Source organism: Scomber japonicus, chromosome 3 (genome assembly GCF_027409825.1).
Source record: "Scomber japonicus isolate fScoJap1 chromosome 3, fScoJap1.pri, whole genome shotgun sequence".
Lineage (NCBI taxonomy): Eukaryota > Metazoa > Chordata > Actinopteri > Scombriformes > Scombridae > Scomber > Scomber japonicus.
Genome location: NC_070580.1, coordinates 26,342,845 through 26,368,984, shown reverse-complemented (window position 1 = coordinate 26,368,984; position 26,140 = coordinate 26,342,845). Strand labels below are relative to the sequence as shown.

The following is a 26,140-nucleotide window of genomic DNA, read 5'->3' as shown; positions in this document are numbered from 1 at the left end:
TGAAGCAGCTTGAGGAAGTAGGTTGAGGAAGTAGTTTGAGTGACAGCTGAGCGGCCGTGACAGCCACACGGACGGCAGCCCGCAGAGCCGACACTCAAGATGGCAGGTAATGGCACTTTGCTTTTTTTCTCTTTCTTTTTTTCTTTTTCTTTTTTAAAATTAAAGATAAAACCAGTGTTGTATTCTCCACTTTGACGCTTTTAATTGCTACTTATAAAAACCCTGGTGTTGGTATCTCTAGTGTGGAGTCAGTAGAAATAGCCGCTTAGTGTTTATTTTACTGTGTTTTGCGCTGTTTTCTTCAAGTCAAGCCCTGTTAGCAAACTTAGCATTGCTAGCCAGACAGCGAGCGAGCTAACAAAAGCTACTCAGCGGTGTCGAAATAAGTCTCTTTAAACCTACATTCAAACATATAACCAATCAGTATGTATGGGTGATGTTTTAAACCACACATATCTCCTATATTGGATACTTTATTATGGCTGTAGCCGTGTTTATCATCGAACTGTTGTCATAGCAAAATGCTAGCGGGTTGACCTAGCTAACCTAGCCTCGTTGCTAAAGTCATTTCCAGCCATAAGCTGACCAAATCCTTTCTTTATACCATAACAAAGGGCAGATGTTGTTCTTTGCCAACATGCTTTAGGAGGGGGGTGTTGCAAACAAACAACCCCAGCGGTATTTACCCCCGCACACATGAAACACATGGATTTAATGCATCTTTTTTTCCAGAGTTGTTTTTGTATGTGGAGCCCAGCTGTAAACATTAGCCGTCCTAGCACATGCTTCTCCTTATGGGACCGCTTTACACTACCCTGCTCACAGTTATTGTGCTAAATCTGTGCTTGTTTGGTACCTTATGGTAAAAATGTCGATGATTGGAAAGTCAGTGTCGGCATGTATTGTTGTGCTATCACACAGACAGCCAAATATCATTACCTCTTTACATGTTTCCTGCTTGCCCATCTCAATAGGCTGCAGTGTAACAAGAAGCTGAACTTGATGTGTTATTTTAAACCAACTATTCAGACATTATTCTGGGAGAATTTAGACTACTAAATTCCTGTATGGGTTTGGTACAGATGTTTGGATCAAAGCATACGCATCTTAAATGTGAATAAGAGACACTATTTATTAGGAAATGGATGCAGGGATATTGAAGCATGAGTTAGCAGCAGTATAAGAGCAAATGCACAGAATAGACATGTTCTAATACGAGGATGTTATATGCATGTTGATGATCTACTTTACACAAAATTAAGCACGAAAAAATAGAAAGGACTTTAAACACTGTACACACAACCAGCCCATTATTTTCTCCAGTAATCGGTCTATAAAACATACAAAAACAGCAAAGAGAAAATATCCATCATACTTTCCTAGAGCCTGAGGCTTCTATAAATGTCTTTTTTTGTCCTAACAACAGTTCAAAAGCATGAATATAAAGATATTCAATTTACTGTCACGGAAGAGTAATTAAACTAGAAAGTATTCACATCTGTGAAGCTGGAAGCAATTTTTTATTTTTTTTCCTATTTTTGCTTAATTGTACTTAATACAGTTATGTGGAGCACATTCACTTGCTTGTTCAGCTGTAAACACTGGCATAAGCCATCCCACCACATGCTTCTCCTTATGGGACGTCTTTTGACTACCCTGCTCCCAGTTATTGTGCTAAATCTGTGCTTGTTTGGTAACTTGTTGTGAAAAAATGACGATGATTAGAAAGTCTTCTTTCAGTGTCGGTGCATATAGTTATCACATCAATATCTGTACAGCTAAAGAACGTCACCTCTTTCCAGGTTTAATGCTTTGATGATATATACATTTTGCCGATCTACTGTATAGAAAATAAAGGTGTTAAGGTACTTAAACACTGTACACAACAATCAACCGATTATTTTCTCAAGTAATCAATCTTAAAAACAGCGAAAAGAAGATATCCGTCATACTTTCTTAGACCCCAGGGTGTCTACAAATGTCTTGTATTGTCCCACTAACCATTCACAAACTATGAATATAAAAATATTTGAGAGTAAGTAAACAAGAAAAAAATATCACATCTGGGGAGCTGGAAGTGATCTGTTTTGGCCCTTTTTTTCCGCTTAATTTTGCTTAATACAGTTATGTGGAGCACATTCTCTAAACCCTGGCATTACCCATCCCAGCACATGCTTCTCCTTATGGGGCTTCTTTTGACCAACGTCACCCTGCTCACAGTTATTGAGCGGTAACCTACTGATGTAGCCACTCAGGTTTGTTTTTGTCTAAATGATCCAACAAATTCTGAAAAGTTTTTAGTCGAGATTTTTGTGATTTTTCTTGGAATTAAAACATAAACATCTTGAATGTGTTATTAGGAAGTAGATGCAGGGAAATAGGAAATTGATGTGTCACTTAGCAGAAGTACAAGAACAAATGCACAGTATAGATAATTCAATCTGAAAACTTGGATGCTATATACATATCGACGATATACTATATTCAAAGTAAAGCATGTAAAATAAAAACAAGGTACTTAAAGTCAAATAATCAGTCTATAGAAATTATGAAAATGGAGAAAGAAAACCTTATCCATTGAATGCTACTCGACCCCAAAGGTGTCTACAAATATCTTGTTTTGTCCTTTGAACAATTCAGAAGTATGACTATAGAGATTCAATTTATTGTCACAGAAGAGAAATTAAACTAGAAAAAAATGCACATCTGGGAAGCTGCAAGCAATTTGTTTTCCATTTTTTTGCCATCTAATTTTCTCACATTTATTTCCTCATCATCTAACTGATAAATTGATTAATCGTTGCAGCTCCAGTTCAGGCACCGTTCAGAGGAATGTGAAAACAAAATAGAAAGTAACTACACTTGTACCTCGCTGTGTTTATAATATTTTATTAGCAGTTCTTCTGTCTACCTCGGGCTAATACCCTCATGAACAAGATAAATAACCAGCGTGACCAGTGACATTATCACTTGATTTAAAATGCATTTTATGGGAACCAGCACCTGTCCCACTGATATGCTGCGGGGTGTGTACACAACTGGCAGAAAGTCAACCCCCACCCCCCGTGACGTATTTAGAAAAAAAATAAAAAATCAACCGAGACAGCAGCGATGTGTGTTATGATTTGTTCCTCTCGCACGTCACCACACTGACTCCTCATGTCATGTGAATGTCTGAAGTTTCACTTTGGCAAATTGCGAGGACGCACTGATTTATTGTTATATCTCGCACTAAAGGAGACTTTGTCCTCTCTTAGTAAGTGTCAGCCTGTAAACCTGCTAACCCAGACTTCCTTTAATTTTGTAGAGGGGAGGGGAGTTGTACATAAAGGGATGGTAGGTTGATGACACGTTTGCCTCCAATGATTCCCCCTCTAATTGTCTTATCTTTTGCAGGTCTATCTTTATACTTTGAAGATGGCCATGATGATCTGGATGACTGTGAGTACTCTTATTTTAATTTCCTAACAAAAAAAAGGCACATAAAAAATTCACACATTAAAACATTCCTGCATTTTTAAGGATTGATTTCTCACATATAAGCGACACTTTGTTTCCCCCCTCCTTTAGCAGGGAGCTATATGGAAGTGTCGTCTTTCTAGGCAACCCCATTCACCCAAGTGAAATTTAAAGCTGTCAACAGTATTTCAGGGTTACACCACGCTATTATTAGCAGCTATACAGACCAGCACTCCTTGTTGTCTGCGTTAGCTGGGCCGATGAAACAGCATTTAGATCCAGTTGCAAAGCCAGCATGTATTTATGGCTGAAACGTTAAACACAAATAATCGGTTAGACTTTTTTGCATTTTTTACACATTGGAGGTTCCTCATTCATGACGTTCAGCTCTAGACTTTGTATCATCAGTGTTGCGGTGCATCTGCTGCGATTGTCCATGTCGTTTTCGTTGCAGTCTTTTTCATAGGTAGCGCATGTATGACTGTAAAATTAACCTTCTTTTTCTCTGTCCAATCCCGCAGTTGGATTTGACGACTACGGTTCAGAGTGTGACGGCATCCGCATCACAGCCTTCCTAGACGCAGGACAAGACAACCTCACTCCTCTCGGGAGGCTAGAGAAGTACGCCTTCAGTGAGAATGTCTTCAATAGGTAAGTGGAGCCTCACGCTGTGGCTGTTAACACAACTCTCCAAAAGAACACACAAAATGCAAAATATCAGACAATGAGATGTTCATAATGGGCATGGTGGGAGAAGAAAGTAGTTTTTACGCATCTGAGGATGTGTTGTTAAACTATAGTGTGCTTTAGACAAACAGCATTAGGCATTAGAGGGTAGAAAACATTGCATTTTTTGTCACACTATAGCCTGGCCTGCCAAAGCTTTGACCAAAACTAATTAATCTTTGTTAGCGTTCTCTGCTGAGGCTACAGCTGTTGGGACATAGATGATTATAAAAGGCTCTGACTTCATCACATTTTTTGGTAAATGTAGGGCAATGATGTTGTCTTACCATGCTGTGATAGAGAGTGTATTACGTTATGGAATCTCAGCTTGATTCGGTAACATATTTAACCCCCACATACTGTTCATATTCTGACTCATAATTAGTCTCTAAATAGTTCACATTCATAAATTCCTCATCAGCCATTAATACATGTTTGATTAATCTTATGGAAAAAAGACATTCACAATCACTACTTTATGGTCCAGGAGAACATTTTATAGAAAATGAAGATAACAGCAACATGTTTGAATGCTGATTTATTTTTTAATAAACTCAGGTCAAATTTGTACATTTGCATATATAAAAATGTGTATCAGCTGCACAAAAATAAAATATGTATAGTGTGGGTCACATTAGGAAAAGTCCAGCTAAAAGAAATGTGCTTGGGGTGTTTTTTCAGCTCTCAAATGTAAAAATGGGTCAAATTTGACCCTGAAGAGTATGTAAAGGTTAAGTTAAAATCACAAATAAACAGACTGGTCCACACAGCCATGGAAGTGATGAGGGTGAGGCAGCGTTTCTCCTTCCAAGCACTCTTTGACAAGACGATATTCATTGGGCTTGGAAGATAATTGCTGACCCTTCCCATGTCCTGTATTCAGAACTGCTAACATCAGGTAGACCATCAATCAATCAATCTTTATTTATATAGCGCCAAAGGACAACAAAAGTCATCTCAAAGAACTGAACACATAGAGCAGGTCTACACGACTACGTCTACAAGACCATACAGGGTTTCAAGTAAATACAGGAAGAGAAGATGCTTGAAAAAGTGTACAAACTCTTTCACAGCTCTATCAGTGACTCCTCTAAACTCAGGTCATAAGAAGGGTGTAGAATGAGGGACACTTAACCCCAAATTGCTCCTGTTGCTGCGCCAACGGTGTGTGAATGAGAATGAATGGTTAAATTCCCACTGATGAGCAGGTTGGCACCCTGCGTGGTAGCTCCTGCCATCAGTGTATGAATGTGTGTGAATGGGTGAATGAGTTGTAATGTAAAGCGCTTTGAGTGGTCGTAAAGACTATATAAGTACAGTCCATTTACCATTTAGTGTATGTCTGCACTTGTTTATGCTCTGCACTTTATGTCTGTTACTGCACTATGAGTGTATGCACTGTTTCATGTGGCAGCCTTTATGTTCAAGGCATTGATGCATGAAAATGTTTAATTTCTACATGATTAATGTAGTCCAGATAAAACAAGATAAATAGTCTGCAGCCTCTTAATTTTAAGAAGTTGAATTGATTTAATTTAAAGCATCTTAGTCTCCTGTCTGTATGAGAATATCAGAAAGATGTTGAAGTGCTCCGCTGTGTTGTTAACGTCATGTCTCCAGCAATGCAGTGCAGCCTCTCTGCTGCACCGTTAGCTCGAGGAAGGACGTCGCCGTCCAACATGCTGAGTGGGTGTGGAGTTTCTGAGGTGAAACAAACTGAGCACAGAGTTATTTTTTTGAGCTCAGAGTTGGTTTAAGTGGTTTAATGCTGCAGTGTGTGTTGGTCAGCCATGCACGTTTTGTTACTGCTGAAGTTCGCCGCTCCTCTAAATGTAGCCTCTGGGTGAAGACGTAGAAAGGTCACAATACACTTCACGTTCTCGCAAAGTAAGATCAAAAAATGCTTGTAACTGCTGCCTTTTGAGAAGATGAAGTCTAGCGTGTGTACACTGTGGACTACGTCCCCCAGTTGCTAATGTGGATAAAAGATGATTTACCTTTAATGTAATAAACTACATACTTAGTGATTCCTTTGAGTGTATCAGAAGGTGGAAGAATGCATAGAGTGGAAACATGATGAAACCATGTTTTTCATTTAAACTGATTTAAACATGTCGTGTTTAAAGCATCGTATAGTCTCCCGTGGGTCCTTTAGTAAAGAGGAAACATGAGCTTTGTAACAAGGAAACATCTGGACCTTAGTTGGACTTAGAGGCAAGGAAACATCTGGCGAGTGGCAAAGAGGTGTCACTTGCGTAAAATTTGATTAGAAGATGTCACCAGATGTTCACCAGAACTCTTTATCTCAATTTAAATTATACTAGAACTGTTTTGCAATGATTTTTATAGATTTGTTTTACACTGAATCAAGGTTTTTGTTCTGTTAATTCTGTAGATTTTGTACCTTTTTTATAAATGTATTATTTACACTACTAAGAAAGGAAAACTGTGATTGTTAGTTTGTTAGGGCTGGGCGATAAAACGATAACGATACAAAATGGGCATTATAATTATTAATTAATATAGTAATAATAATAGCAAGAATAATAATAATAATAATAACAACTTATATTTATATAACACCTTTCATTTCACGTTTGTAGAGGTGAAAGGGAAAAATGTCTGTCACTTGCAACCTGTGCACCGGACAAAAGACCCTCTAACAAAACCCTCCAACACAAAAAATAGTTACAATAGTTACTTTTCCTGGTAATTAATTACTTTGACATTGATGTAACTCAGTTACTTTTTGGTAGAAGTAATAGTAACTATAAGTAATTGCCCAACACTGCCTGTTTATACAACTGTTTCAGATGTTTTCTTCTGTACATCTGTCATGTTCAACTTCTGACAGAAAATAAATCATATTTAAATCAAAAATAACCTTCTGATGTCTTTACAACTCACTTATGAGTAACGGAACATTTAAGCATGACAAAAATAGTAATTTGATTTATATCGTGATATATATCTATCGACTGATATGAAAAAAAATTATTGTATCGGGATTTTTTCCCATATAGCCCAGCCCTCTGGTTTGGTCGCCCATAAAATAAACAATGACATAATGTTTCATGATGACACATTATTGTTATTTGACCTCATTTTGTTCATATTCAGAGTATGAATTGTTATGAGTCATGACTACATTTTATCATAAACCCCACATAAAAAATTGAAATATGGGATTTACATCCAAGCTCAGTCATCTCGAGATGTGTTTTGTTTTTTTGTTTTGTTTGTCCGTAGCTATCTGGACGAGTGTCTGCATTCCTGTGTATTTAGTAATCACATACCTGTGCTAACTCTATACTGCAGGAATGCCAAAAGACAAGTTGAGCCATGGGTGGATGATGGCTGTCTGAACAAAGCATTAGTTTTATAATAGTAGTCTCAGTTCATTGTAGGCTTAAAAGATCTTTTCTTTTGAGTATGTTTTTGTGTCTGTCTGTAAAGCCTCAACATTTTTAAAGTCCTCAGGTTATAGTTTTTGTTTGTAAACTGTGCCTCCACATACATTTTAATACTGCTGTGTTGTCTCCACACACACACACACACACACACACACACACACAAACATGTGTAGTTCCCATCTACATGCTTTTCATGTTCGGCTTCACAGGGTCCAAGCCCTCCTGTCATTTGCGAGCACATGAGTGTGTAATGAACTCGACTGAGTTACGCTGTGTGCACTCAGCACTCGTAGGTATTGGCAGACGGTCCAACTAACTTGACACTCCTGTTGCTTTCTAGGCAGATCGTGGCTCGTGGCCTGCTTGATGTGCTTCGCGAGTTCAGTGATAATGAAAATGACTTTATCAGTGTCATGGAGACAGTTGCCAGAATGTCAGAAGATGGAGGTAGATGAATTTTCCTTTTCTTCTGTTTGGTTGGAGTACCTCTAGATTATTCTACCATGACCTAAACTGCAATGTATTATTTCTTAACTTCCTTTTTCTGTCTTTTTGTTGTTGTTGTTGTTGTTGTTGTTGTTGTTGTTGTTTTTTAAATTAACCTAATTAAGTTCAGTTTGTCAAGCACCTACATTGTTTTACTGTAATGCACCTGTGAGCTCATACTTTGACATGTGTACTCAGAGCCCACAGTGCGAGCTGAACTGATGGAGCAGGTCCCAAACATCGCCATGTTTTTACACGAGAGTCGGCCCAACTTCCCAGCCGCCTTCTCAAGATACTTGGTACCCATTGTAGTCCGGTATCTCACTGATCCAAATAACCAGGTAGGTTTCCAGTGTTCGGTTTTCTTAATGACTTTTACAATGATTTCTTTTTAACATGAGAGTTGAAAAAAAACAAAACATTTTATGTTTCTTTACTATTAATTCATTAAATGTTCAGTGTTTAGTCTCTTCTTAGCCTTGACAAAAATCAGGGAAGTAGGAAAATATAAATGAGTGAATCACACCAGGTTTTTAACTCCCCTTACAATTTTTCCAGGTGCGTAAGACGAGCCAGGCAGCGCTGCTTGTTCTGTTGGAGCAGGGCCTCATCTCTAAGGCCGACATGGAGACCAAAGTTTGTCCAGTTCTGCTTGACCTCACAGAACCTAGCAGTGACGATGACTACAAAATCGAGGCAGTTGCTGTAAGGAAATCCCTCGTGTTATGAGTGCATGTTTGAAAATGCGACACATTTAATAGAAAATGTCTGATATTCATTATCGCAGGCTCAGACTTGAAAGCAGTATAGCTAAAAAACGCGTGCTAGGAGACAAACTGCCTTTAAGCATGTATTTTTGGCGACTCAGCTATTAAATCTGCACCAGGTCAGTGTAGGTGGACACAGAGGGTTTCTTTTATTGCTTAATTATGTTCATTCAGTGTCTTTATCTAATTCAGTCACGAGTCTAAAGTACAGTGTTTTTTTTAATAGGATGAGTTTGATACAAGCAGAAGTTGTTTTTGATCTGTATACATGTATACATTTCTCAAGAGTTATTAAACTGTCAAAGCTTAAAAAATGAATTTGTTAAATGGATGAATTCAAAAATCATAACTTTTAATCTATGAATTTAAATTCAGTGTAAAGTATTTTATTAAGGAGCTATCCACTAATTCAGTTCAGGTCCAGAAAGCCCACATTGCCCTCCAGGCATGCACACACACGTGCAAACGCACTCACACGCGCACACACACTCTTCCTTTTTCCCTCTCCGCTCTAATACCTTGATTGTTTCTCCTTCAGCAGCACATTTTTTTTAATGCTTTGTGTAAGCTAGTTTTTATTCATCAGGGAAGAGTAACTGTGAAACGTCAGCAGGACTTGAGTGAAAGCATTAAATGTTCCCCGTTTGTCTCCTCTTACAGATCATGTGTAAAGTTGTCACCATGCTGAGCAAAGACACAGTGGAGCATCTATTGCTGCCACGCTTCTGTGACCTGTGCAGTGATACGAGACTCTTCCAAGTCCGAAAGGTAACAGCCTCCGAAACCATTTTCATCTTCTCCAGCTCAAAGCTCAAGAGACTTTAAAAAGCCAGGTTTCTTTTTTTTAAGATTATGAATCTACCAGACATTTTAGACTGCACTCCCAACAGAGCAAACAAGTATTTGATCTGGAGTTTAATTGTGTTTCGGGTGTAAAAAGGATAAATTCAATAACGCTGCAAGTCAGCCTTAATTCTGTTTTGCGCATCGCCAACACTGCACTGTTGTTTTCTGTGAGGAATGTTAATTCCCCGGCACAACTGGTGCCAGTTGGAGGAGGGTGTTTAGGAGCTGCAAAGGTGGACAAACATTGTTGTTTTTTAGTTTTTAGCTCTTCATGATCCGTCTTCACTCTTAAACCACTAATGTTTTTACTTAAAGAGAGGACCAAATAAAAAGTATCCTTGGATTAATGCCCCAATAAAAGATGCACATCCTTGCTCCATATAATCAGAAATAAATTATGACTTCAAATTGTAACATTGAAGTTAAAGCTTTAAGAAAGTGTATATATTCATACGTTCACATTTACAAATAACTGAAAATCCCCATAATGTAAAATCCTTAACCCCCACATATTTTATTGTCTTTTACTGCCTGCTGTGCTTTTCTGGTGGAAGTCCAGATAGCAGAGTGGGAGGTTTTTTTTTTTCTCTAATATGAAAGTTAAATCAACCGACTTGCACATAAAATGTAAAAAAAATAATAAAATAAAAAAAGTTCTTGGCCTTTGGCTGATGTTACAAAATAAGAATGATGTATTTGGCTCTCTCTTTTTTCACACTGAGTCCATTTCTATCATTACATTATGTCTTGCAGGTCTGTGCAGCAAATTTTGGAGAGTTTTGTTCTATTGTGGGTCAGGAAGCTACAGAAAAACTACTGGTAAGAGCTCTTAGGACTCTTTTTTTTTCTTGATAGCAAATTCCAGCCATTTGCATTATTTAACATTATGCTGAGTCTTATAAAATCACATCCTCTGCAGCAGTTTAACTGTTTCCTACCATTCATATGTCAATAGTTTCTTTGCACACCTGCTTGTTGACAGCAGGAGACTGACTCTGCTTTGCTTTCAACATAGATGCCCAAGTTCTTCGATCTGTGTTCAGACAGCCTGTGGGGCATCAGGAAAGCCTGCGCAGAGTGCTTCATGATGGTCTCCAACTCCACCTCCCCAGAGGTGCGACGTGCAAAATTGTCCCCCCTGTTCATTAGCCTCATCAGTGACCAGTCCCGCTGGGTAAGACACGCAAACACACTATGGTGACAACTTCATGCGTATGAGCACATGTGATTACAAGCACATTTATGTGTAACTTCCTCTGTACTAAGATGTCATTTGAGCGCATGTTGCTCAAATCTTTACCTAGAAAGTATATTTTCCTCGCCACCATACGCAGCTTCTTGTTACTGATTTTGATTTTCTGTTTTGTTTTTACTGTTCAGTGAAATGTGTATTTATGACCGTGCAGACAGTTTGCACAGGCGAGCATGAGTGAACATGTCTGTGTGTGCAGCCAGCCAGTGCAGTATAAACACAAGTGTGTGTGTGTTTCAGACTGCACCCAGGCTTAAAATCATACTCCATACAAATATTTCTGTTCATGAATAGGTTTAGACCCCCACCACATGAAGATACTCAGTTTAACATTTTTCTTTGTCACACTTTAACAGATTTTTTCCCGTTCCATTTTTAGGTTCGCCAGGCTGCCTTTCAGTCTCTGGGGCGTTTCATCTCCACCTTTGCCAATCCCTCCAGCACAGGCCTTCACTTCAGAGAGGACGGCGCACTACTAGAGGTTCCCAGGTGTACATCGGACAGGTAAGACCTAACCCTGCACCAACATTTATTTACATTGACTCTACTCCGTTCAAATAATACAATAAATAATACATGTTTGATCAGGCAGAAATTATTTTAATGATATACTGGTGTGGCACAACATGAATATGTGTTTGTGTTGGTGCAGGTACAAACACAGCTCAGTGTGTTGCTTCATTGCTCCAATGGATCATGGCTTAAAACTTCAGTGGGTTTGATCAGGATATACCAGTTTGTAACATTCTTTTTATTTAAAGGGATATCAGCAGTAGCAGAAACAGGTAAATGAAGGGGATTCAGATGTATTCAGATTACCCAAAAAGTTATGATGCTGATATAGGTATATGGCCCTATTTTAACGAGCCATAGCACATGGCGTGAAACGCGTGGCGCAAGTGCCTTTGGGGCGTATCCAAATCCACTTTTGCTATTTTAACGGCGGAAAAATGGTCACTGCGCCAGGCACATCATCTAAAATAGTCGGACTTAAGTCCCCTCATTAATCATAGGTGTGTTTTGGGCGTAACACGCGGTAAACCAATCAAAGTGTCATCTCTCATTCCCTTTAATATCCAGGCGTGGTCACATGACTACATTGACAGTTTCATTGATCATTACTGCGATTTGACTGATTCTGATACATAGTGGTACATCATTGTGACCTTTTTTTATATGTTGATGTTCATCATAATACGAATTCACATTGTGGTCCTTTTATTTGTGATGTTTTGCATGCAGCACACTAATGCGTCATTAGTGTGCTGCTTCAAAAGTTTGCTTTGGCAGATTCTTTGCTTTTACAGGCTGCTAATGACCAGATTGTGTGCATCCTTTTTTCCTGCCTTGGATAAGAATTAGGTTTGAAAGCTGTAAGTATTCATCTGCATTTTGTTGATCTCATTTCAGCGACTGCTCCCTAAACTCCCTGAACTGCTCCGATATTAGCGGCTGCCACACAGGACGAACCATCGCCCACACGCCTCCCAATCAGGATGGCCGTGCCACACCATCCCCGGAGCACGTGTCGACAGCGGACAGCGAGGAGATGCACAATTTTGATGACAACCACACTTCAGTTCACGGAGTGCTGCACAGCGGCTTCTCCCGCACCATCCAGAACCATAACAACAGCCCCAAGACCACAAACAACGCTAAGAACATGAAAGAAATGGAGCAGACAGACGAGAACTTTAATTCTTTTCATTACTGGAGGTCTCCTTTACCGGACATCAGTGGGGAACTGGAGATGCTAAGTTGTCACACAACCGAGGAAAAGAAAGAGGAGGAGGAAGAGGAGGAGAAGGAACCTGAGGATAATTGTCTTGATCCCAAGTCCACTCCTGGTCAAACTACCAGCGACCAGATCCAGAAGGTCTTGGACTGTTTGCAGCCACACATGGACGACCCCGATGTACAAGGTGAGTATATAGAGCCAGAAAAAATGCAGCATGTTCCTGGCATCATTTTTGATCTTTTGCAGTTAGTGTGTATTTATTTTGGCGATGTATTGGCAAGTTGATTGAGCTTTGCACATGCACCTCTCCTGCAGCTCAAGTCCAGGTATTGTCAGCAGCTCTAAAGGCGGCACAGCTCGACAGCCCGGGAGACGACAGCCCGACAGAAACCCAACCACCTACGGAACTTGAGAGCAACACCGAGAGCCCGGTCGTGGAGAAAAAATCTGTGGAGGTGCAGTCAGAGAGCGAAGAGAGTCCCACGGAAGAGGAGGAGGAGGAGGAAGAGGAGGAAGAAGAGGAGGAGGAGGAAGAGGAGGAGCAAACGATGGATACTCCTCCCGCCTCGGAGTCGTGCCCCGTCCAGGAGCAAGGGGATGAGGAGACGCAGACGGAGCCCTTGGAGGATCAGCAGGAGTCTCCTCCTGACTCCCCTGTTCAAGTACGAGACTATTCAGACAATATTATTGCAAATGTAACAGATATACGCAGCAGTTACATTATTCTGGACATTAGCTGGATTTATACTTGTAGGAGGTTAACAGTGATCCTGATGAAGACGTCTGCAGCATAAGTTTTATATATTTATCCACCGACACACTAGACTGATGTGTCATAACTTAATCAGGTTGGCTCTAATTATATTTCCCCCAGCATGTTCCTGCATTTACTTTGTGATAGAGTTTGACAAGGGCCTGCACACAGGTAACCTCTGTTTCACTCTGTTAGAGAGTGTGAGACTACCACTGTGTATTCGTAGAGTTTAACCATTTCACTCACTGTGATGGGACTCACTGAGAGTGGCAGCTGTGGCGAGTAGATAATTTGCAATGTGTGTGACTGAAATGATAATGATATATCAACCCAAGGTCAGTTAACAAACAGAAAAGTGAGCTTAAAAAGGAAAAGATTATTGAATCTTGCTTCGACTTCCTTGATGTATTTTGCCTTCACTATCAGCAATCTCTACTGGCAGAGACTTCTGGGAGAAAAGATGATCCCAAGATAACTAATCAAAGTTATTGTGGTCCATGCAGGGTATCTCTGTGTCAGCTGTGGCCCTAACATGTAGTTACATTTTTGAGATTGTAGCCTCCGATAACTCACAACTATAAATCCATCTTTTGGGCAGTTCTTGTGCATATATGGAGAATTGAAAAGGTTGACAGACAGACTGAAACTCTTTAATGGATGCTGTGTTTGCTGGTTCCCTAATGGTGTGTGGATATTTGTATTTTCCTCAGGAATCTGAACTAATTGAAAGTGTGGAGGAAGAGGGGAAGGACAACTCTGCTAACAGCCCACTATCTGAAGAAAAGCCTAAGATCCAGGTGAGTCAGCGCTGCTATAATACATTAGGGCTGCCACAACGAATCGATAAAATCAATAAAAATCGGTTATTAAAAGTGTTTTAATAACTGATTTTAATAATAATTTCATTATTGATTCGTTGTGTCGCGCGATTACTGCATTACTCGCCAAGTCGCAGAGCAGTTCAGATGCAGCTGAGCAGAGCCGGTATTGGCAGAAGCAGAGAAAACGGTCCGCCTGAAATCTTCTAAATTGTAGGAGCAGTTCACACTACATAACATATCAATGATATAATGTCAGTGTGTGGATCATTAACCTTGTTACAGTGTGCTCCCTGGTTATAGTTAGTGAACTATCAGCTTCTACCTGCTCAGATCTCACAGTCAGCAGTAGGAGAGGAGGAGAGCAGTAGCTAGTAGCTATGTATGGTAGCCTAATGATGGAAAAAGTAAAACTGGTTACTACAAAAATAAACCATTATTATTATTTATCTTTTATTTACAGAAAATATCAATTTTTGTGTAGCATACATGTGTATGTTATTTTGTTAAAGCTATCAGACATTAACATTTAGTTGTTTTGTTTAAATTATTATTTATAATTTAATATTACTTTAACAACTCAGGGACGTCCAAGCAGCAACATGTTGTTTGAGCATTTTTTTTGCGTTGTCAATTTGAAATAATGTTTTGTTTTTGAAAGGGGTGGAAACTTAAATATTATTTTATCCGATTCATCGATTATTCGAAAAAATAATAGGCCGATTAATCGATTATCAAAATAATCGTTAGTTGCAGCCCTATAATACATCCTGGAGATATCGATATGCTCCTTTACAGTTGGCATTGATCGGAACTGACTCTGATTATTAAATACTCTTACAATGTCCTTCCCCCACTGCTCTTTGATCATCAAACTCTTTAATCTCTCACTCTGTCTGTAGAACGTCATCCCTCAGCAGCTGCTGGATCAGTACCTCTCTATGACTGACCCGGCTCGGGCTCAGACAGTGGATACAGAGATAGCCAAACACTGTGCCTTCAGCCTGCCGGGGGTGGCGCTCACTCTGGGACGACAGAACTGGCATTGCCTCAAGGACACGTATGAAACCCTCGCTACTGATGTGCAGGTAGGCGGAGAAACTGGAAGCCGTGAGTGTGATGTGGGATTAGGTTTGGTATTTCATCTCGAAATGAGAGACGACATCAAGGACAACACGCTTTGTTTGTTTTTCAGTGATGTCCCCGGCCTTTCATGAAGTAACGTCAATTATTGTGCAAATGTATTTCTTGAGGATGTGAGCAACAGAGAGAAATGTACAAAGGGAAATGTTGCTTCACTTGAAACAGCTGCATTTGAGCTCAGAGTCACACTGTTGCTATCACATCACAGCACTGAACACCGGTTTCAGTGTCAAATGCTAAAGAGATATTGAATAAATGGAAATTATCATCCATATCCAAACATATGGAATGAGCCAGATGGCATGCAGGATTTTTATTTATTTGTCAAATGTGTAAGTGGGATTTAATAAGTTGTTCTTATTTCTGGAGCAGAACCCAGATGTTATAGTCTCACTGCAGCTCTCTGTTGGATTTTGTAGCAGCCAGTTGCTTGTTCATAGCTGCTACTTATCTTTTCGTGTCTCCTTCTCATCCTGTCTCCCCTCTCTCAGTGGAAAGTGCGGCGTACGCTCGCCTTCTCCATCCACGAGCTGGCAGTGATCCTGGGAGACCAGCTGACAGCGGCTGATCTGGTGCCCATCTTTAATGGTTTCCTGAAAGACCTGGATGAGGTCCGCATTGGTGTGCTCAAACACCTCTATGACTTCCTCAAGGTGAGATTATAGATGTATCTACTGCTGGTCCAAATATAAGAACATTCACAGTGAACTTAATAATCTGTTTTATATGAAGCACATTTTACATTTGTGGCTCGGTGAAATTGAGAGCTCTGTTTCAATTTGATAAGAAAAACTACAGTTAGTGTTCCAGGTAACACTGTATGGCTTAAAATGGTTCATGTGCATCTGCTTATTGCAGCTGCTGCACGCGGACAAAAGGAGAGAATATCTGTACCAGCTGCAGGAGTTCATGGTGACGGACAACAGCCGCAACTGGAGGTTCAGATACGAGCTGGCGGAGTACGTCCTCTTTTTCCTCCTCCAATCAGGATAAAATAGGAATTACTCACACTTTCATTCTTGCAGAGTCTCTTACTCAGACAAGAGTTCAATGAGTGATGGCGGTGTTAACATACTGTATACACGTTAAATGTAACACATATCGTTTCTCTTCCGGAGTTAGATGATGAATATGAAATGTGATTTGATTGTTATTCAGATGAATCAATAGCGGTTACATTTCTATTTTTGTAAAATTTTGTATGGATTACATATAATTTAGTCAGCTAACGGTTCATTTCCTCATTTCTATCCATAATATAACATTTTGACTTGTGGTTTATTTTATTTTAAAAATGTGTTTATTGTATTGTGAAGCTATAACCATTTTTTATGTCTGACTGTAGCTCTCTCTGTGTCCCCCTGCAGGCAGTTGATCTTGATCATAGAGTTGTACAGCCACTACGACGTGTATGACTACCTCAGACAGATAGCGCTCACACTCTGCTCTGACAAAGTCTCAGAGGTCAGGTGGATCTCATACAAACTGGTGAGTTCACATCAGTCGAGTTGTGTTTTTATTGGGCAGAGGGAACCGAACATCTGGTGAGGAAATATGCTGGCCGCTTGTGACAGATGATTGGGTCAGCAAAAATTTTAAGGGGACTGAGGGGAAATGAGTCACACTGCTGGGCGATGCTCTGTGTGTGTTGTGTGTACATGATAAAGTAATGCTCTGACTCATAGTTGTACAGTATTTGACCATTTTAACGTGGCCACAAGGACAGTGATGAGGAGTCACGTAATCCTCTCATGTGTTTAATTCAAATGAGGTTTTCAGTCTGTGCAGCAGTATCCAAAATTGTTTTGCTCATGTTCTAGAAAGCTGTCTAACCACTTTAAATACATATTAACTGCAGTTTTACCCTTTCCTCTCTGGACTGAGGAGCCTAATTCTTAAGTTTGTCCATTATCGCTTATGTTATCAGGTTGTAGAGATCCTCCAGAAGCTGTATGCATGTGGGGCCGATGACCTAGGCCTGAACTTCATCAACGAGCTCACCGTCAGGTTCTGCCACTGTCCCAAGTGGGTGGGGCGGCAAGCCTTTGCCTTCATCTGCCAGGTGTGTAGCACTTATCTCACATCTCTGAGCATGAAATTGTGTAACGGAGCAGATTCCGTCTCTCTAACCTGTTTGTCATCTCCATAAATATCTTGTACACTTGTGTGATTGGTTGGACATGGTATGTTTTTATGCCTTGCCACTGATGACAGCTGTGGTTTGAGGCATTACGCTTACGATACTGAACTGGTCACACTAATCCTGAGTGGCGACCTTGAAACTGTGGTGATTTTATTTATTTTATATTATCTTGTATTAGACATATTTTCTGCTGTCATACAATATTGCTTAACCCTTACATACAGTTAATATTCTGACTCATAATTAGTCTCTAGACCTATTCACATATATAAATTCCCCCATCACGCATTAATAGATGTTTGATTTATCTTATGAACAAACACAGTCGTGTCTTCAGGCTATTGTGAGTTTCATTGTCATGAACGCCTCGACTCACTTCTTCCTGTTTGTGTCTTTCACACTAGCCTGTCTGTGTGACTCAATGTTGTATGCTTGGTTGTATTTTCTTTAGGCCGTAGTGGAGGAGGACTGTATGCCCATGGATCAGTTCAGCCAGCACCTCCTGCCCAGCCTGCTCAGCCTCTCCTCAGACCCGGTGGCTAACGTTCGCGTATTAGTGGCCAAGGCTCTGCGACAGAGCGTCATGGAGAAAGGTAAACTGCAAATAAACTAAATGACTGGAGTCATCTTTTTAAGGAGTGAGAGTGTAACTTGGCGTGTCAGTTGGGGAGCTTTAGAGGTCACGATAGGTAGCTTTTTTTTTACCTTAAGACAGGCTGTTTACCTTGTTTGAAGTCTTTAAGCTAAGCAAACCATTCCATGGCTCCACACTTTACACATATGTGAGAGCATTATTTGAACTATTACTTTGACACAGGCTTTCTCTGACACACACCTTGTAGCGTTTTCTCTCCACTGACAGTCTGGTGCTTTATCCACAGCGTATTTCAAGGAGCCGGGCTGTGCCTACTCAGACGAGCTGGAAGAGACTGTGATGGCCCTGCAGTCTGACAAAGACCGGGACGTCCGCTTCTTTGCCAGCCTGGACCCCAACAAAGGCTTGATGGACACGGCTCCCCTGATCTAACCTCAGCTCCCCAACATCCCCACAACCCCCCTCCGTTACAGCCCACCTGCCTGTCTACCTACCTGTCTGTCTGACTGACGCACAGTCGGCGTAACCGCAACACCAGCACCTGACCAGATCCCCAACCACTCTCGCCTGCTGGGCAGACCCGCACCAACGACCACTCGAGAATCATGTCAGATGTTCAGATCACAGTATATAAAAGTATGAGCATGCTCAAACAACACAAACCCAGTCTCTGGTTGGGCACTACATAGCGCACATTGCATCCACAACACAAAAACGCGTACTTCTCAGAGTTTCCAGAAAATGAGCAGGACTCAGACGTCAGCTACTTTGTGGGAGCTGCCGTGTTTTCTCCTGAACTTTTTTCCCCCAACCCTTGTCCACACTAACAACATCCACCCCAAATCTTCCCCCAATCTCAGACTTGTAAAACTACAACGAGCTCTCTCTTTCCAAAGCTAATTGTAAGCTTGATATAAAATTGCTGAATTGATTTTTTTTTTTTTCCTTTTTTTCTTATTGCTTCTTTTTGTGGATTTCTTAACGAACAAGCGGGCAAGGCCTGCCTGACTCTGACGTGTGCACTAACTCAGGGGGACTCATCTGAACCTAAACAGCATTAGCTTACATGATAAGCAGCAGCTCCTGGATCCCTGGTGAAAAACTCCAGCTGTCTGAGCAACAGACCAGCCAAACCAAGTAGCTCTGCTGGTGTCTCTCGCCTCATTTCCTCCTAAATGCCTCCGTTGTCTCAGATGTCTTTTATCTTCTAAGATTTCCTCTGGGTTACTGTCTGTCTCCCTTCTACCTTCTCTTACTCACTTTTCCCCCCCTGCATCTTTCCAACGGGCCCTCCACGGGCCACAGAAACCACTACTACTGCACAGAAGGAACAGTGATTCTGCCACTCAGCGTAACTCTTAATTAAAACCATATCTTGACATTTCTTTGAAAGAACACCTTAATGAACTGTTCCCCCTCGACCTCCTCCCACATGTGTCTGTTTACCAAAAATGTGACACAAAGCGTCTCCCAGACGGCAGGAGACGAGCGAAATACCTCTGTTTGGACACGACTGGCCAGTGTGTCGCACACATAGAGGGACATCCACGGTTCAAACAGGCTCCGAATGTCCTCGATTTGGTGATTTTTCCTTTTTACGAGTGTTCTGTGGTGTTGATTTAAAAAAACATCTAAACAAGGGCTCCTGATGATGTGACACAGGGTGATGTAAAAACTCAGAGAGAAGAAGGAAGAAAGCAAAGCACACTGTTGGATTATGCATGACCCCCCCCACCCCAAAACCCCACCCACCCATTCTCCATTCTTCCCCCCCTTGTGTATAGTCTATTCCAACTCCTTACGGTTGACCTCCTGATATTGAATTATGTGACCACGGTAGCTTTCAGTGGATCTGACAGACCAGTTGTACAGTAGGATATAGGAATGGTTGTGTTACGAGACTGAGAGACAACTGATCATTATTTCCCTGTCTTGGTGGGGTGATTTTAAGTATGAGGTTTCTCAAATTTTTTGCAACTCTTTGTACAGCTTAAACCTGTGGAAAAAAACTGTGTGTTTATGGAACCAAGGCCAGTTTAGTAGGGTTTTTACCCATCGAGACGTGTGTGTGTGTGTGAATATTGGGAGCAGTCACCAAGTCACTTTTTTGTAGTTGTTTTTTTTTTTCCTCTGTTGTAAATGGTAACCCCTTTTTTTTTTTTTTTTTTGGACATAGACATAACTTGAGAACTTAAAGCTGATTGTGGTGTGTGCTGTGCATCTCAAGTCTTTCTTCCTTCGAAAGGAGAGCTCACTGCGGTAATGGCGGTGTCAACTCATCTCGTCTGTCTGCGATTTGTGTCCATCTCATTTTTTATGTAGTAGAACAGTTAATATATACATTTTATGAAAATTATTTTTCTTTTCAATTATGCACCACTGTTCAAAGATTTTATATCCTAACTTTACAAAATTTACAACCTTTGTAATATTCAATGGTTTCTTTTAAAAAGACATTTTATGTAATGTTATTTTTAGTATTCTGTAATTAAAATGATTAAAATTACAAGATTTTGGTTTTGTTTTTTTGACTAGTGTGTTTCAATCCACTCTGTGGAATAACCTCTTGAGAATGGAAAATGCTGTTTTTAATCTTTTAATCTGAATGATACTGATTGTATACTGGCAATTTCTGATATATAGTAATTTCAGAAACAAATGACAAAAAAAATACAATTTTATTTCAAGATTTTAGCCACAAAATAATCATTTAAAATGTGTCACATATCCCAATATCCATTTTTAGAGATGTGATGAACAATTACTGTCATTATCAGTGAATCTGCCTTTTCTTGTTTAATTGATCTACAGTTAGGTCATAACATGTCAGAAAATAATGAAAAATCATCTTCAGTTTTCTATGAGTGGAAGTCTACTACCCAATGATACAGTTTACTGTCATTTAACACAAAGATGCACCCACATTTTCACATTTAAGAAGATGGAATGCATGAACTTTTGGGCTTCTTTACTTCATTATTAAAAATCATCATTCAGTTGACATTAACTGGCAATTACTTCAACTATAGTGTCCTCCTCTTCTCCACATATGTGTATTTGGTGTCTTCTATCCTTGCAGCTCCTGTGCTGTAAATAAATACTCTCCACAGTGTCCCTTCAGTCTCACCTCCTTTTAAAAAGCAGCAGCTTTCGGTCCCAAGTGGTGCTACCAAAGCTCTGGATGAGGTCCATGTTACAGTTCCTCTCCAGGTGCTCCTTGGCATGTTCAGCCATGTCTCCACGGATCTTCAGGGTCTTAAAGTGGTCAAAGTCTGAGCGTCCCAGTTTCCTGAGTCTCCTGGCTGCAGAGCGGTAACACTTCCAGGGCTGAGCCTCCAGCAGGAGGTGCTGGCTGATGGAGGCAAGGTGAGAGAGCAGCTGCAGCAGACCTGAGTCTCCATGGTTTAAATGGACCCACATGGTGACGGCCAGACACACACACAGGTGGAAGTGGGAGCTGCTGTGCTGGTGGAGGTAATCCTGCAGCTGCTTGTTGTTCTCTTCAGTGATATCCAGAGGGAGGAAGGAGATGTTAGCAGGCAGAGGGTTGGTCTGCTGAGCCCGCTCAATGAGGGTCTCATCCAGGTCGAAGCCCAGGAGGTGAACTTTCCTCCTGTCTGCTTCACACTCAGGCTGCTGCACCAGATGTTTGTATAAAGCAACACTTAAATCCTGCAGTCAGTGAAAAAGAAAGGACAGAGTCACTAATGAAGATATATATCATGTGAAAGAGCTTGTCTGAAAGCACTAGTTCCACTTTATAACTTCACTATGTCAAACCATGATAAATGTGTCTTTAAAACCATACAATGTTCACCTGTCTGGCCGCTTGGAGACACTTACCCCTGAGTTACACCCCACGTCCAGCAGCAGCGTTGTGTCTCCGCTGTATCCTAAATCCTGGAGGAGAGTCTCTGGGATCAGACTGAGGCGGTTCTCCGGCGGATTAAATGTGTAATAGTTTATAAAGTTTCCGTAAGGAGCAGCACCAGGATCATTTAGTTCATCTACAGCATCGTTTCCAACCTCACATGTTGTTGCCATTGTTGAGTGCACCTTAAAAGTACGTCCGTGGTTAAACTGCGATCATGGAGAAGATTTGGTCCGTTTATGATACTGGAAGGTTATTCTGGAAATCTAATAGGTTACAGATTACTCGTTACCTTATTTAAAATGTAATGTGTAACTATTATTACTATTTCAATTAGTTAATCAAAGTAATGTAAATTGTTACCTTTTATTACTTTTCTAATTTTCTAACTAATATTTTCAGCTGTTCCCATTGAGCACCAAAATCTAAGTTAAACTGACATGATTTATAAGGGAGATAATTTCTTATCTTCAACATTTTTTTTTATAAGTAAATGAAATTTAAATACACATTTTCAAATTCACAAGTTAAAAGATAATAAATGATTATTAAATGTAATTGACATAAAAGTAGGAAAATAAAAGTGTAATATCAGCTACATATATTATTAAGCCTAGATGTGTAGAAGAATGATATTTAGTGTTGGAGAGTTACTAGTTACATGTAACAGCGTTATATCATTTAATTACAAAATAAATATAACTGTAATCTGTTTACTGTTGATGATTACATCTGAATATTCTCTGTAAAAAGCTTAGATTATATGTTGAATAGTATTTATTTTGTTGCTTTGCATGTTTTTGAAGGGAAGGATTTTTCCTCATTTAATTTTTTTTAACATGTTCCTGAATACATATATTATTGTTTTTAAATCTTTGAAAACATTTTTTATATACATTGTTTATCAATATATAATAAATAATATAAAATAAAACACACATGGGCTGAAATGGTGTCACAGTACCAATTAAGCCCATGTCAGACTTCAAATATCTTTATTTAATATTCCAAAATCTACATGAACTAATGAATAAATATTCAAATGAGAGATAAATCTTGCTTCATAAGAAATGATCTCCCTTATAAATCATGTCAGTATCCATGAAAAACACCTGAACTTAGATTTTGTTGCTTAATAGGTACACTAACCCTAACAGCTGTAATAAGTTACATTAAATAATTAATATGTTTACATAACTGATTACATTCTAAACAGGGTAACTAGTAATGTGTAACCTATTACATTTCCAAAGTAACCTTCCCAACCTGCTATTAAGTAGTAAAGTATTACTCACTCCGGATCGGTAGGTGGCGCTCTGCTTCATGACCCGTAGTTTGTCGAGCGAAGAGAAAAGTCCCTTCTCGGTATCCGTACCTTACGAAAGCAAAGGTTATAGTAGCGTTACAGCTTACTTCGCATGTTGGTGTGCTGACATTGAGGGAAACTACGACAGTCTTGCCTTCATATCGCTTTAAAAGAAACTAAAGGTAAGAAACTGCTGCTTCATAGGGAGACGCAGCAGTGATGTGATCCTTAATAAGAGGATTAAACAGTGTTTATGTGTGTGCGTGTATGTGTACATCATGTGTGTGTACACACCTGACACAAAGCTTGTTAGCCTGCAATGATGATAAAGGGATATTTGAATCCTGTTGAAGGAAGAGGTTTCAACTTTTACAGACATTAAACTAGACGTTACCTGACTTAAACTAGAGCTGATAATGCTTCATAATATGCAGTGAAGGACATTTATTATGGATCACTGTGATTGACTAATGACACAAGATCAGATAAAGGAGAGGTTCACATTATATTTAAGTCTTAAAATAACAGTCAGGTGTCCATATGAACACTGGAAGAGGTTTTCCTCTCTGTAATCATTCCTCCTGTTCATACTGGCTGTTAAACATCTGCTTTAAATGTGCTTTCAGTGTGAATGATGGAGGCCAAAATCCACAGTGTGTCTACACAGTCAGTCTGTGTAAAAAGTTTCATTTAAAGCTTAAATTAGTCTTCACCAGTGTGAGTTAATCATATAAGTGGATCAATGTATTATTTAGCATCAAATTCCCTGTGTTTCCTCTGACAGAGAGATAAAAAGAGGGATTTAGGCACTAGAAAGACTGTAATGTTGAAAGATATCTACTTAATTTAGATGTACTTTTAGCTATGGTGGAAGAAATCTTTTAAAACATGTTTACACAGAAGCAGGCCTATGGGTTTTGGTCTCCATCACTCTCATTGTAAGTGCACCATGAAAGGATCTTCTAATGAATATGTACAGAAGGAATGATTACAGAAAGAAAAAACTATTTCAGTGTTCATTTGGGCTCCTTATTGTTGTTGTTAACCTGTCCTTTATAGAAAAGTATCTATATCACATGGTAGTATTACTCAGTCCTATGTCCTGCATTCATAACTAGAACTGCAGCTAACAATTATTGCTATTACTGATTAATCTGATGGTTATTTTCTCAATTAATCAATTTATTATTTGGTATAAAACACAGCTTGAAACCATCAATTAGTTGGCATGTTTTGCTTGCTTCAAATTGACTCATATTATTTATTGATTATAAATAGTTGCAGATTAATTTTCAGTCTGTAGAAAAAACAATTAATTGTTGCAGCTCTATTCATATTTATACTCAGTATTATCAGCAGCTTAAAGTTCCCTTCACCAGGAAGCCCCCCTCTGAGTTACTACACTTATAATATATTACTGGAATATTATAATTTATGCATTAATATACATGCAGTATTGTCTTTAACTTCTTTAAATATTGCTAGTCACATTTTATGAAACTTACACATTTTGTCTGTCATGTTAAAGTTAAGTTATATGTAGAGTAATTATAGCTTTATGGATAAAATCTTATGTCATAGTACGTGTAATTTCATGTCTCAGTATTTATGCTGTATATATTGTACACTATATTGACTCTTTCAGGATCGTCATCATGGTGACTGGAAAGCGCCTGGCTGATATTGGCTATCGGGTTTTTTCTGGCTCGATGATGCTGCTGACGGTGTACGGAGGTTTCCTGTGTGTAATGAGAGGATACCGCTACGTGGTAAAGCAACAACAGCTGAAGCTGGCAGCAGAAAACCAGACTACTGAAGTCATCAAAGACTGACATCAGATGGACTGCTCTCCCATTCCTTCTTTTTCTGTCCGTTGCTGAATCATGAAGTGATTTCATTGTGAGGATGTTGCACTCTTACAGCAGAGATGTTTTGTTTATAAGAAGATTCGCTAAGCAAATTACCTGAGAACATATTTGCATCAGTGGCCTGTATCAAGTCTATGTTTATAAGGCGAAGGCGGTTGTCATTGTTTGTATTATATTAAATGCCTTTAACCACACAGTGCAATGTCATGTTTCTAGACAGGAGTGGAGTAAAAAAAAGCATCTTTCAACAACAGAATATATTTGGAAACTCTTTTTTTTTTTTTTAACAAGGCACTCAAGTGAGAACGTGATACTGAACAATTAGTACAGTCCTCATACCTCGATTCCTACATAGGCAGTGACAATTTCATAAACATTTGGTCTCAGAAGATGTAGTAAAAAAAACAGTAAAACACAACTTAACAAGTCACAAATAGATAAACAATGTGGTTAAAAAATAAATTCACACTAAATTGCAAAAGGGCAGATACTTCTGCTGTTTAAAACTTTAAAGCATGTTTCACTTCTGGTCTAGCGCAGGTGTTTACAGCAGATGCACCTGCTTTTAAGAGCTGATAAAACCACAGCTATAACATAATACAGTCACAGTTCCATATAAAACACCTGCTTATGATGCTGTCCAAATGCTTTAAAAGTCATATCCAACAGAGAGTAGTTTAGCTATTTTCTGCCCTGTGAGATCAAGTGTGAATGAACCTTTTAAAACAAAACTCAAGTTCATCTGACCAATAAAACTGGGAGAGAACATTGAAACCAACATCTGCAGCAGAACTCACTAAATAAATCCCATTTGTAAATCACTCGCTTTAACTGATTTCCATGTCGCTTTAGCTTTGTACATGTGTCGTACAGGTCAATGCAGGGCTCTCGAGAGCAGTTGTCAGTGTCTGGGTATTTGTCATCAGTCCACCGACACACCGATCTGTGCGCGCTC

General features: G+C 39.5%; 3 protein-coding genes across 3 annotated transcripts; 2 read left to right on the top strand and 1 right to left on the bottom strand.

Moving 5' to 3' along the window:
* Nucleotides 1–60: 60 nt before the first annotated feature.
* Nucleotides 61–20,645, top strand: ppp4r1l (protein phosphatase 4, regulatory subunit 1-like). Its single transcript, XM_053316225.1, has 20 exons — nt 61–106; nt 3,397–3,441; nt 3,981–4,110; nt 7,939–8,045; nt 8,283–8,425; nt 8,643–8,789; nt 9,512–9,619; nt 10,451–10,516; nt 10,713–10,871; nt 11,329–11,453; nt 12,360–12,871; nt 13,003–13,349; nt 14,152–14,238; nt 15,162–15,347; nt 15,894–16,055; nt 16,261–16,361; nt 16,770–16,890; nt 17,330–17,464; nt 17,997–18,138; nt 18,427–20,645. The coding sequence occupies exons 1-20, from the start codon at nt 100–102 to the stop codon at nt 18,570–18,572; spliced, it is 2,976 nt and encodes a 991-aa protein (XP_053172200.1). The 5' UTR covers nt 61–99; the 3' UTR covers nt 18,573–20,645.
* A 195-nt stretch (nt 20,646–20,840) lies between these two features.
* On the bottom strand, nt 20,841–22,184 carry LOC128355314 (pre-miRNA 5'-monophosphate methyltransferase). The gene is made up of 2 exons (XM_053315560.1): nt 21,984–22,184; nt 20,841–21,812 (listed from the first exon to the last, which is right to left on the bottom strand). Exons 1-2 carry the CDS (start codon nt 22,182–22,184, stop codon nt 21,264–21,266), a joined length of 750 nt encoding a protein of 249 aa, XP_053171535.1. The 3' UTR covers nt 20,841–21,263.
* A 1,200-nt stretch (nt 22,185–23,384) lies between these two features.
* Nucleotides 23,385–25,379, top strand: LOC128355791 (cytochrome c oxidase assembly protein COX14 homolog). Its single transcript, XM_053316144.1, has 2 exons — nt 23,385–23,499; nt 24,963–25,379. Exon 2 carries the CDS (start codon nt 24,973–24,975, stop codon nt 25,147–25,149), a length of 177 nt encoding a protein of 58 aa, XP_053172119.1. The 5' UTR covers nt 23,385–23,499; nt 24,963–24,972; the 3' UTR covers nt 25,150–25,379.
* The last annotated feature ends 761 nt before the right edge of the window (nt 25,380–26,140 follow it).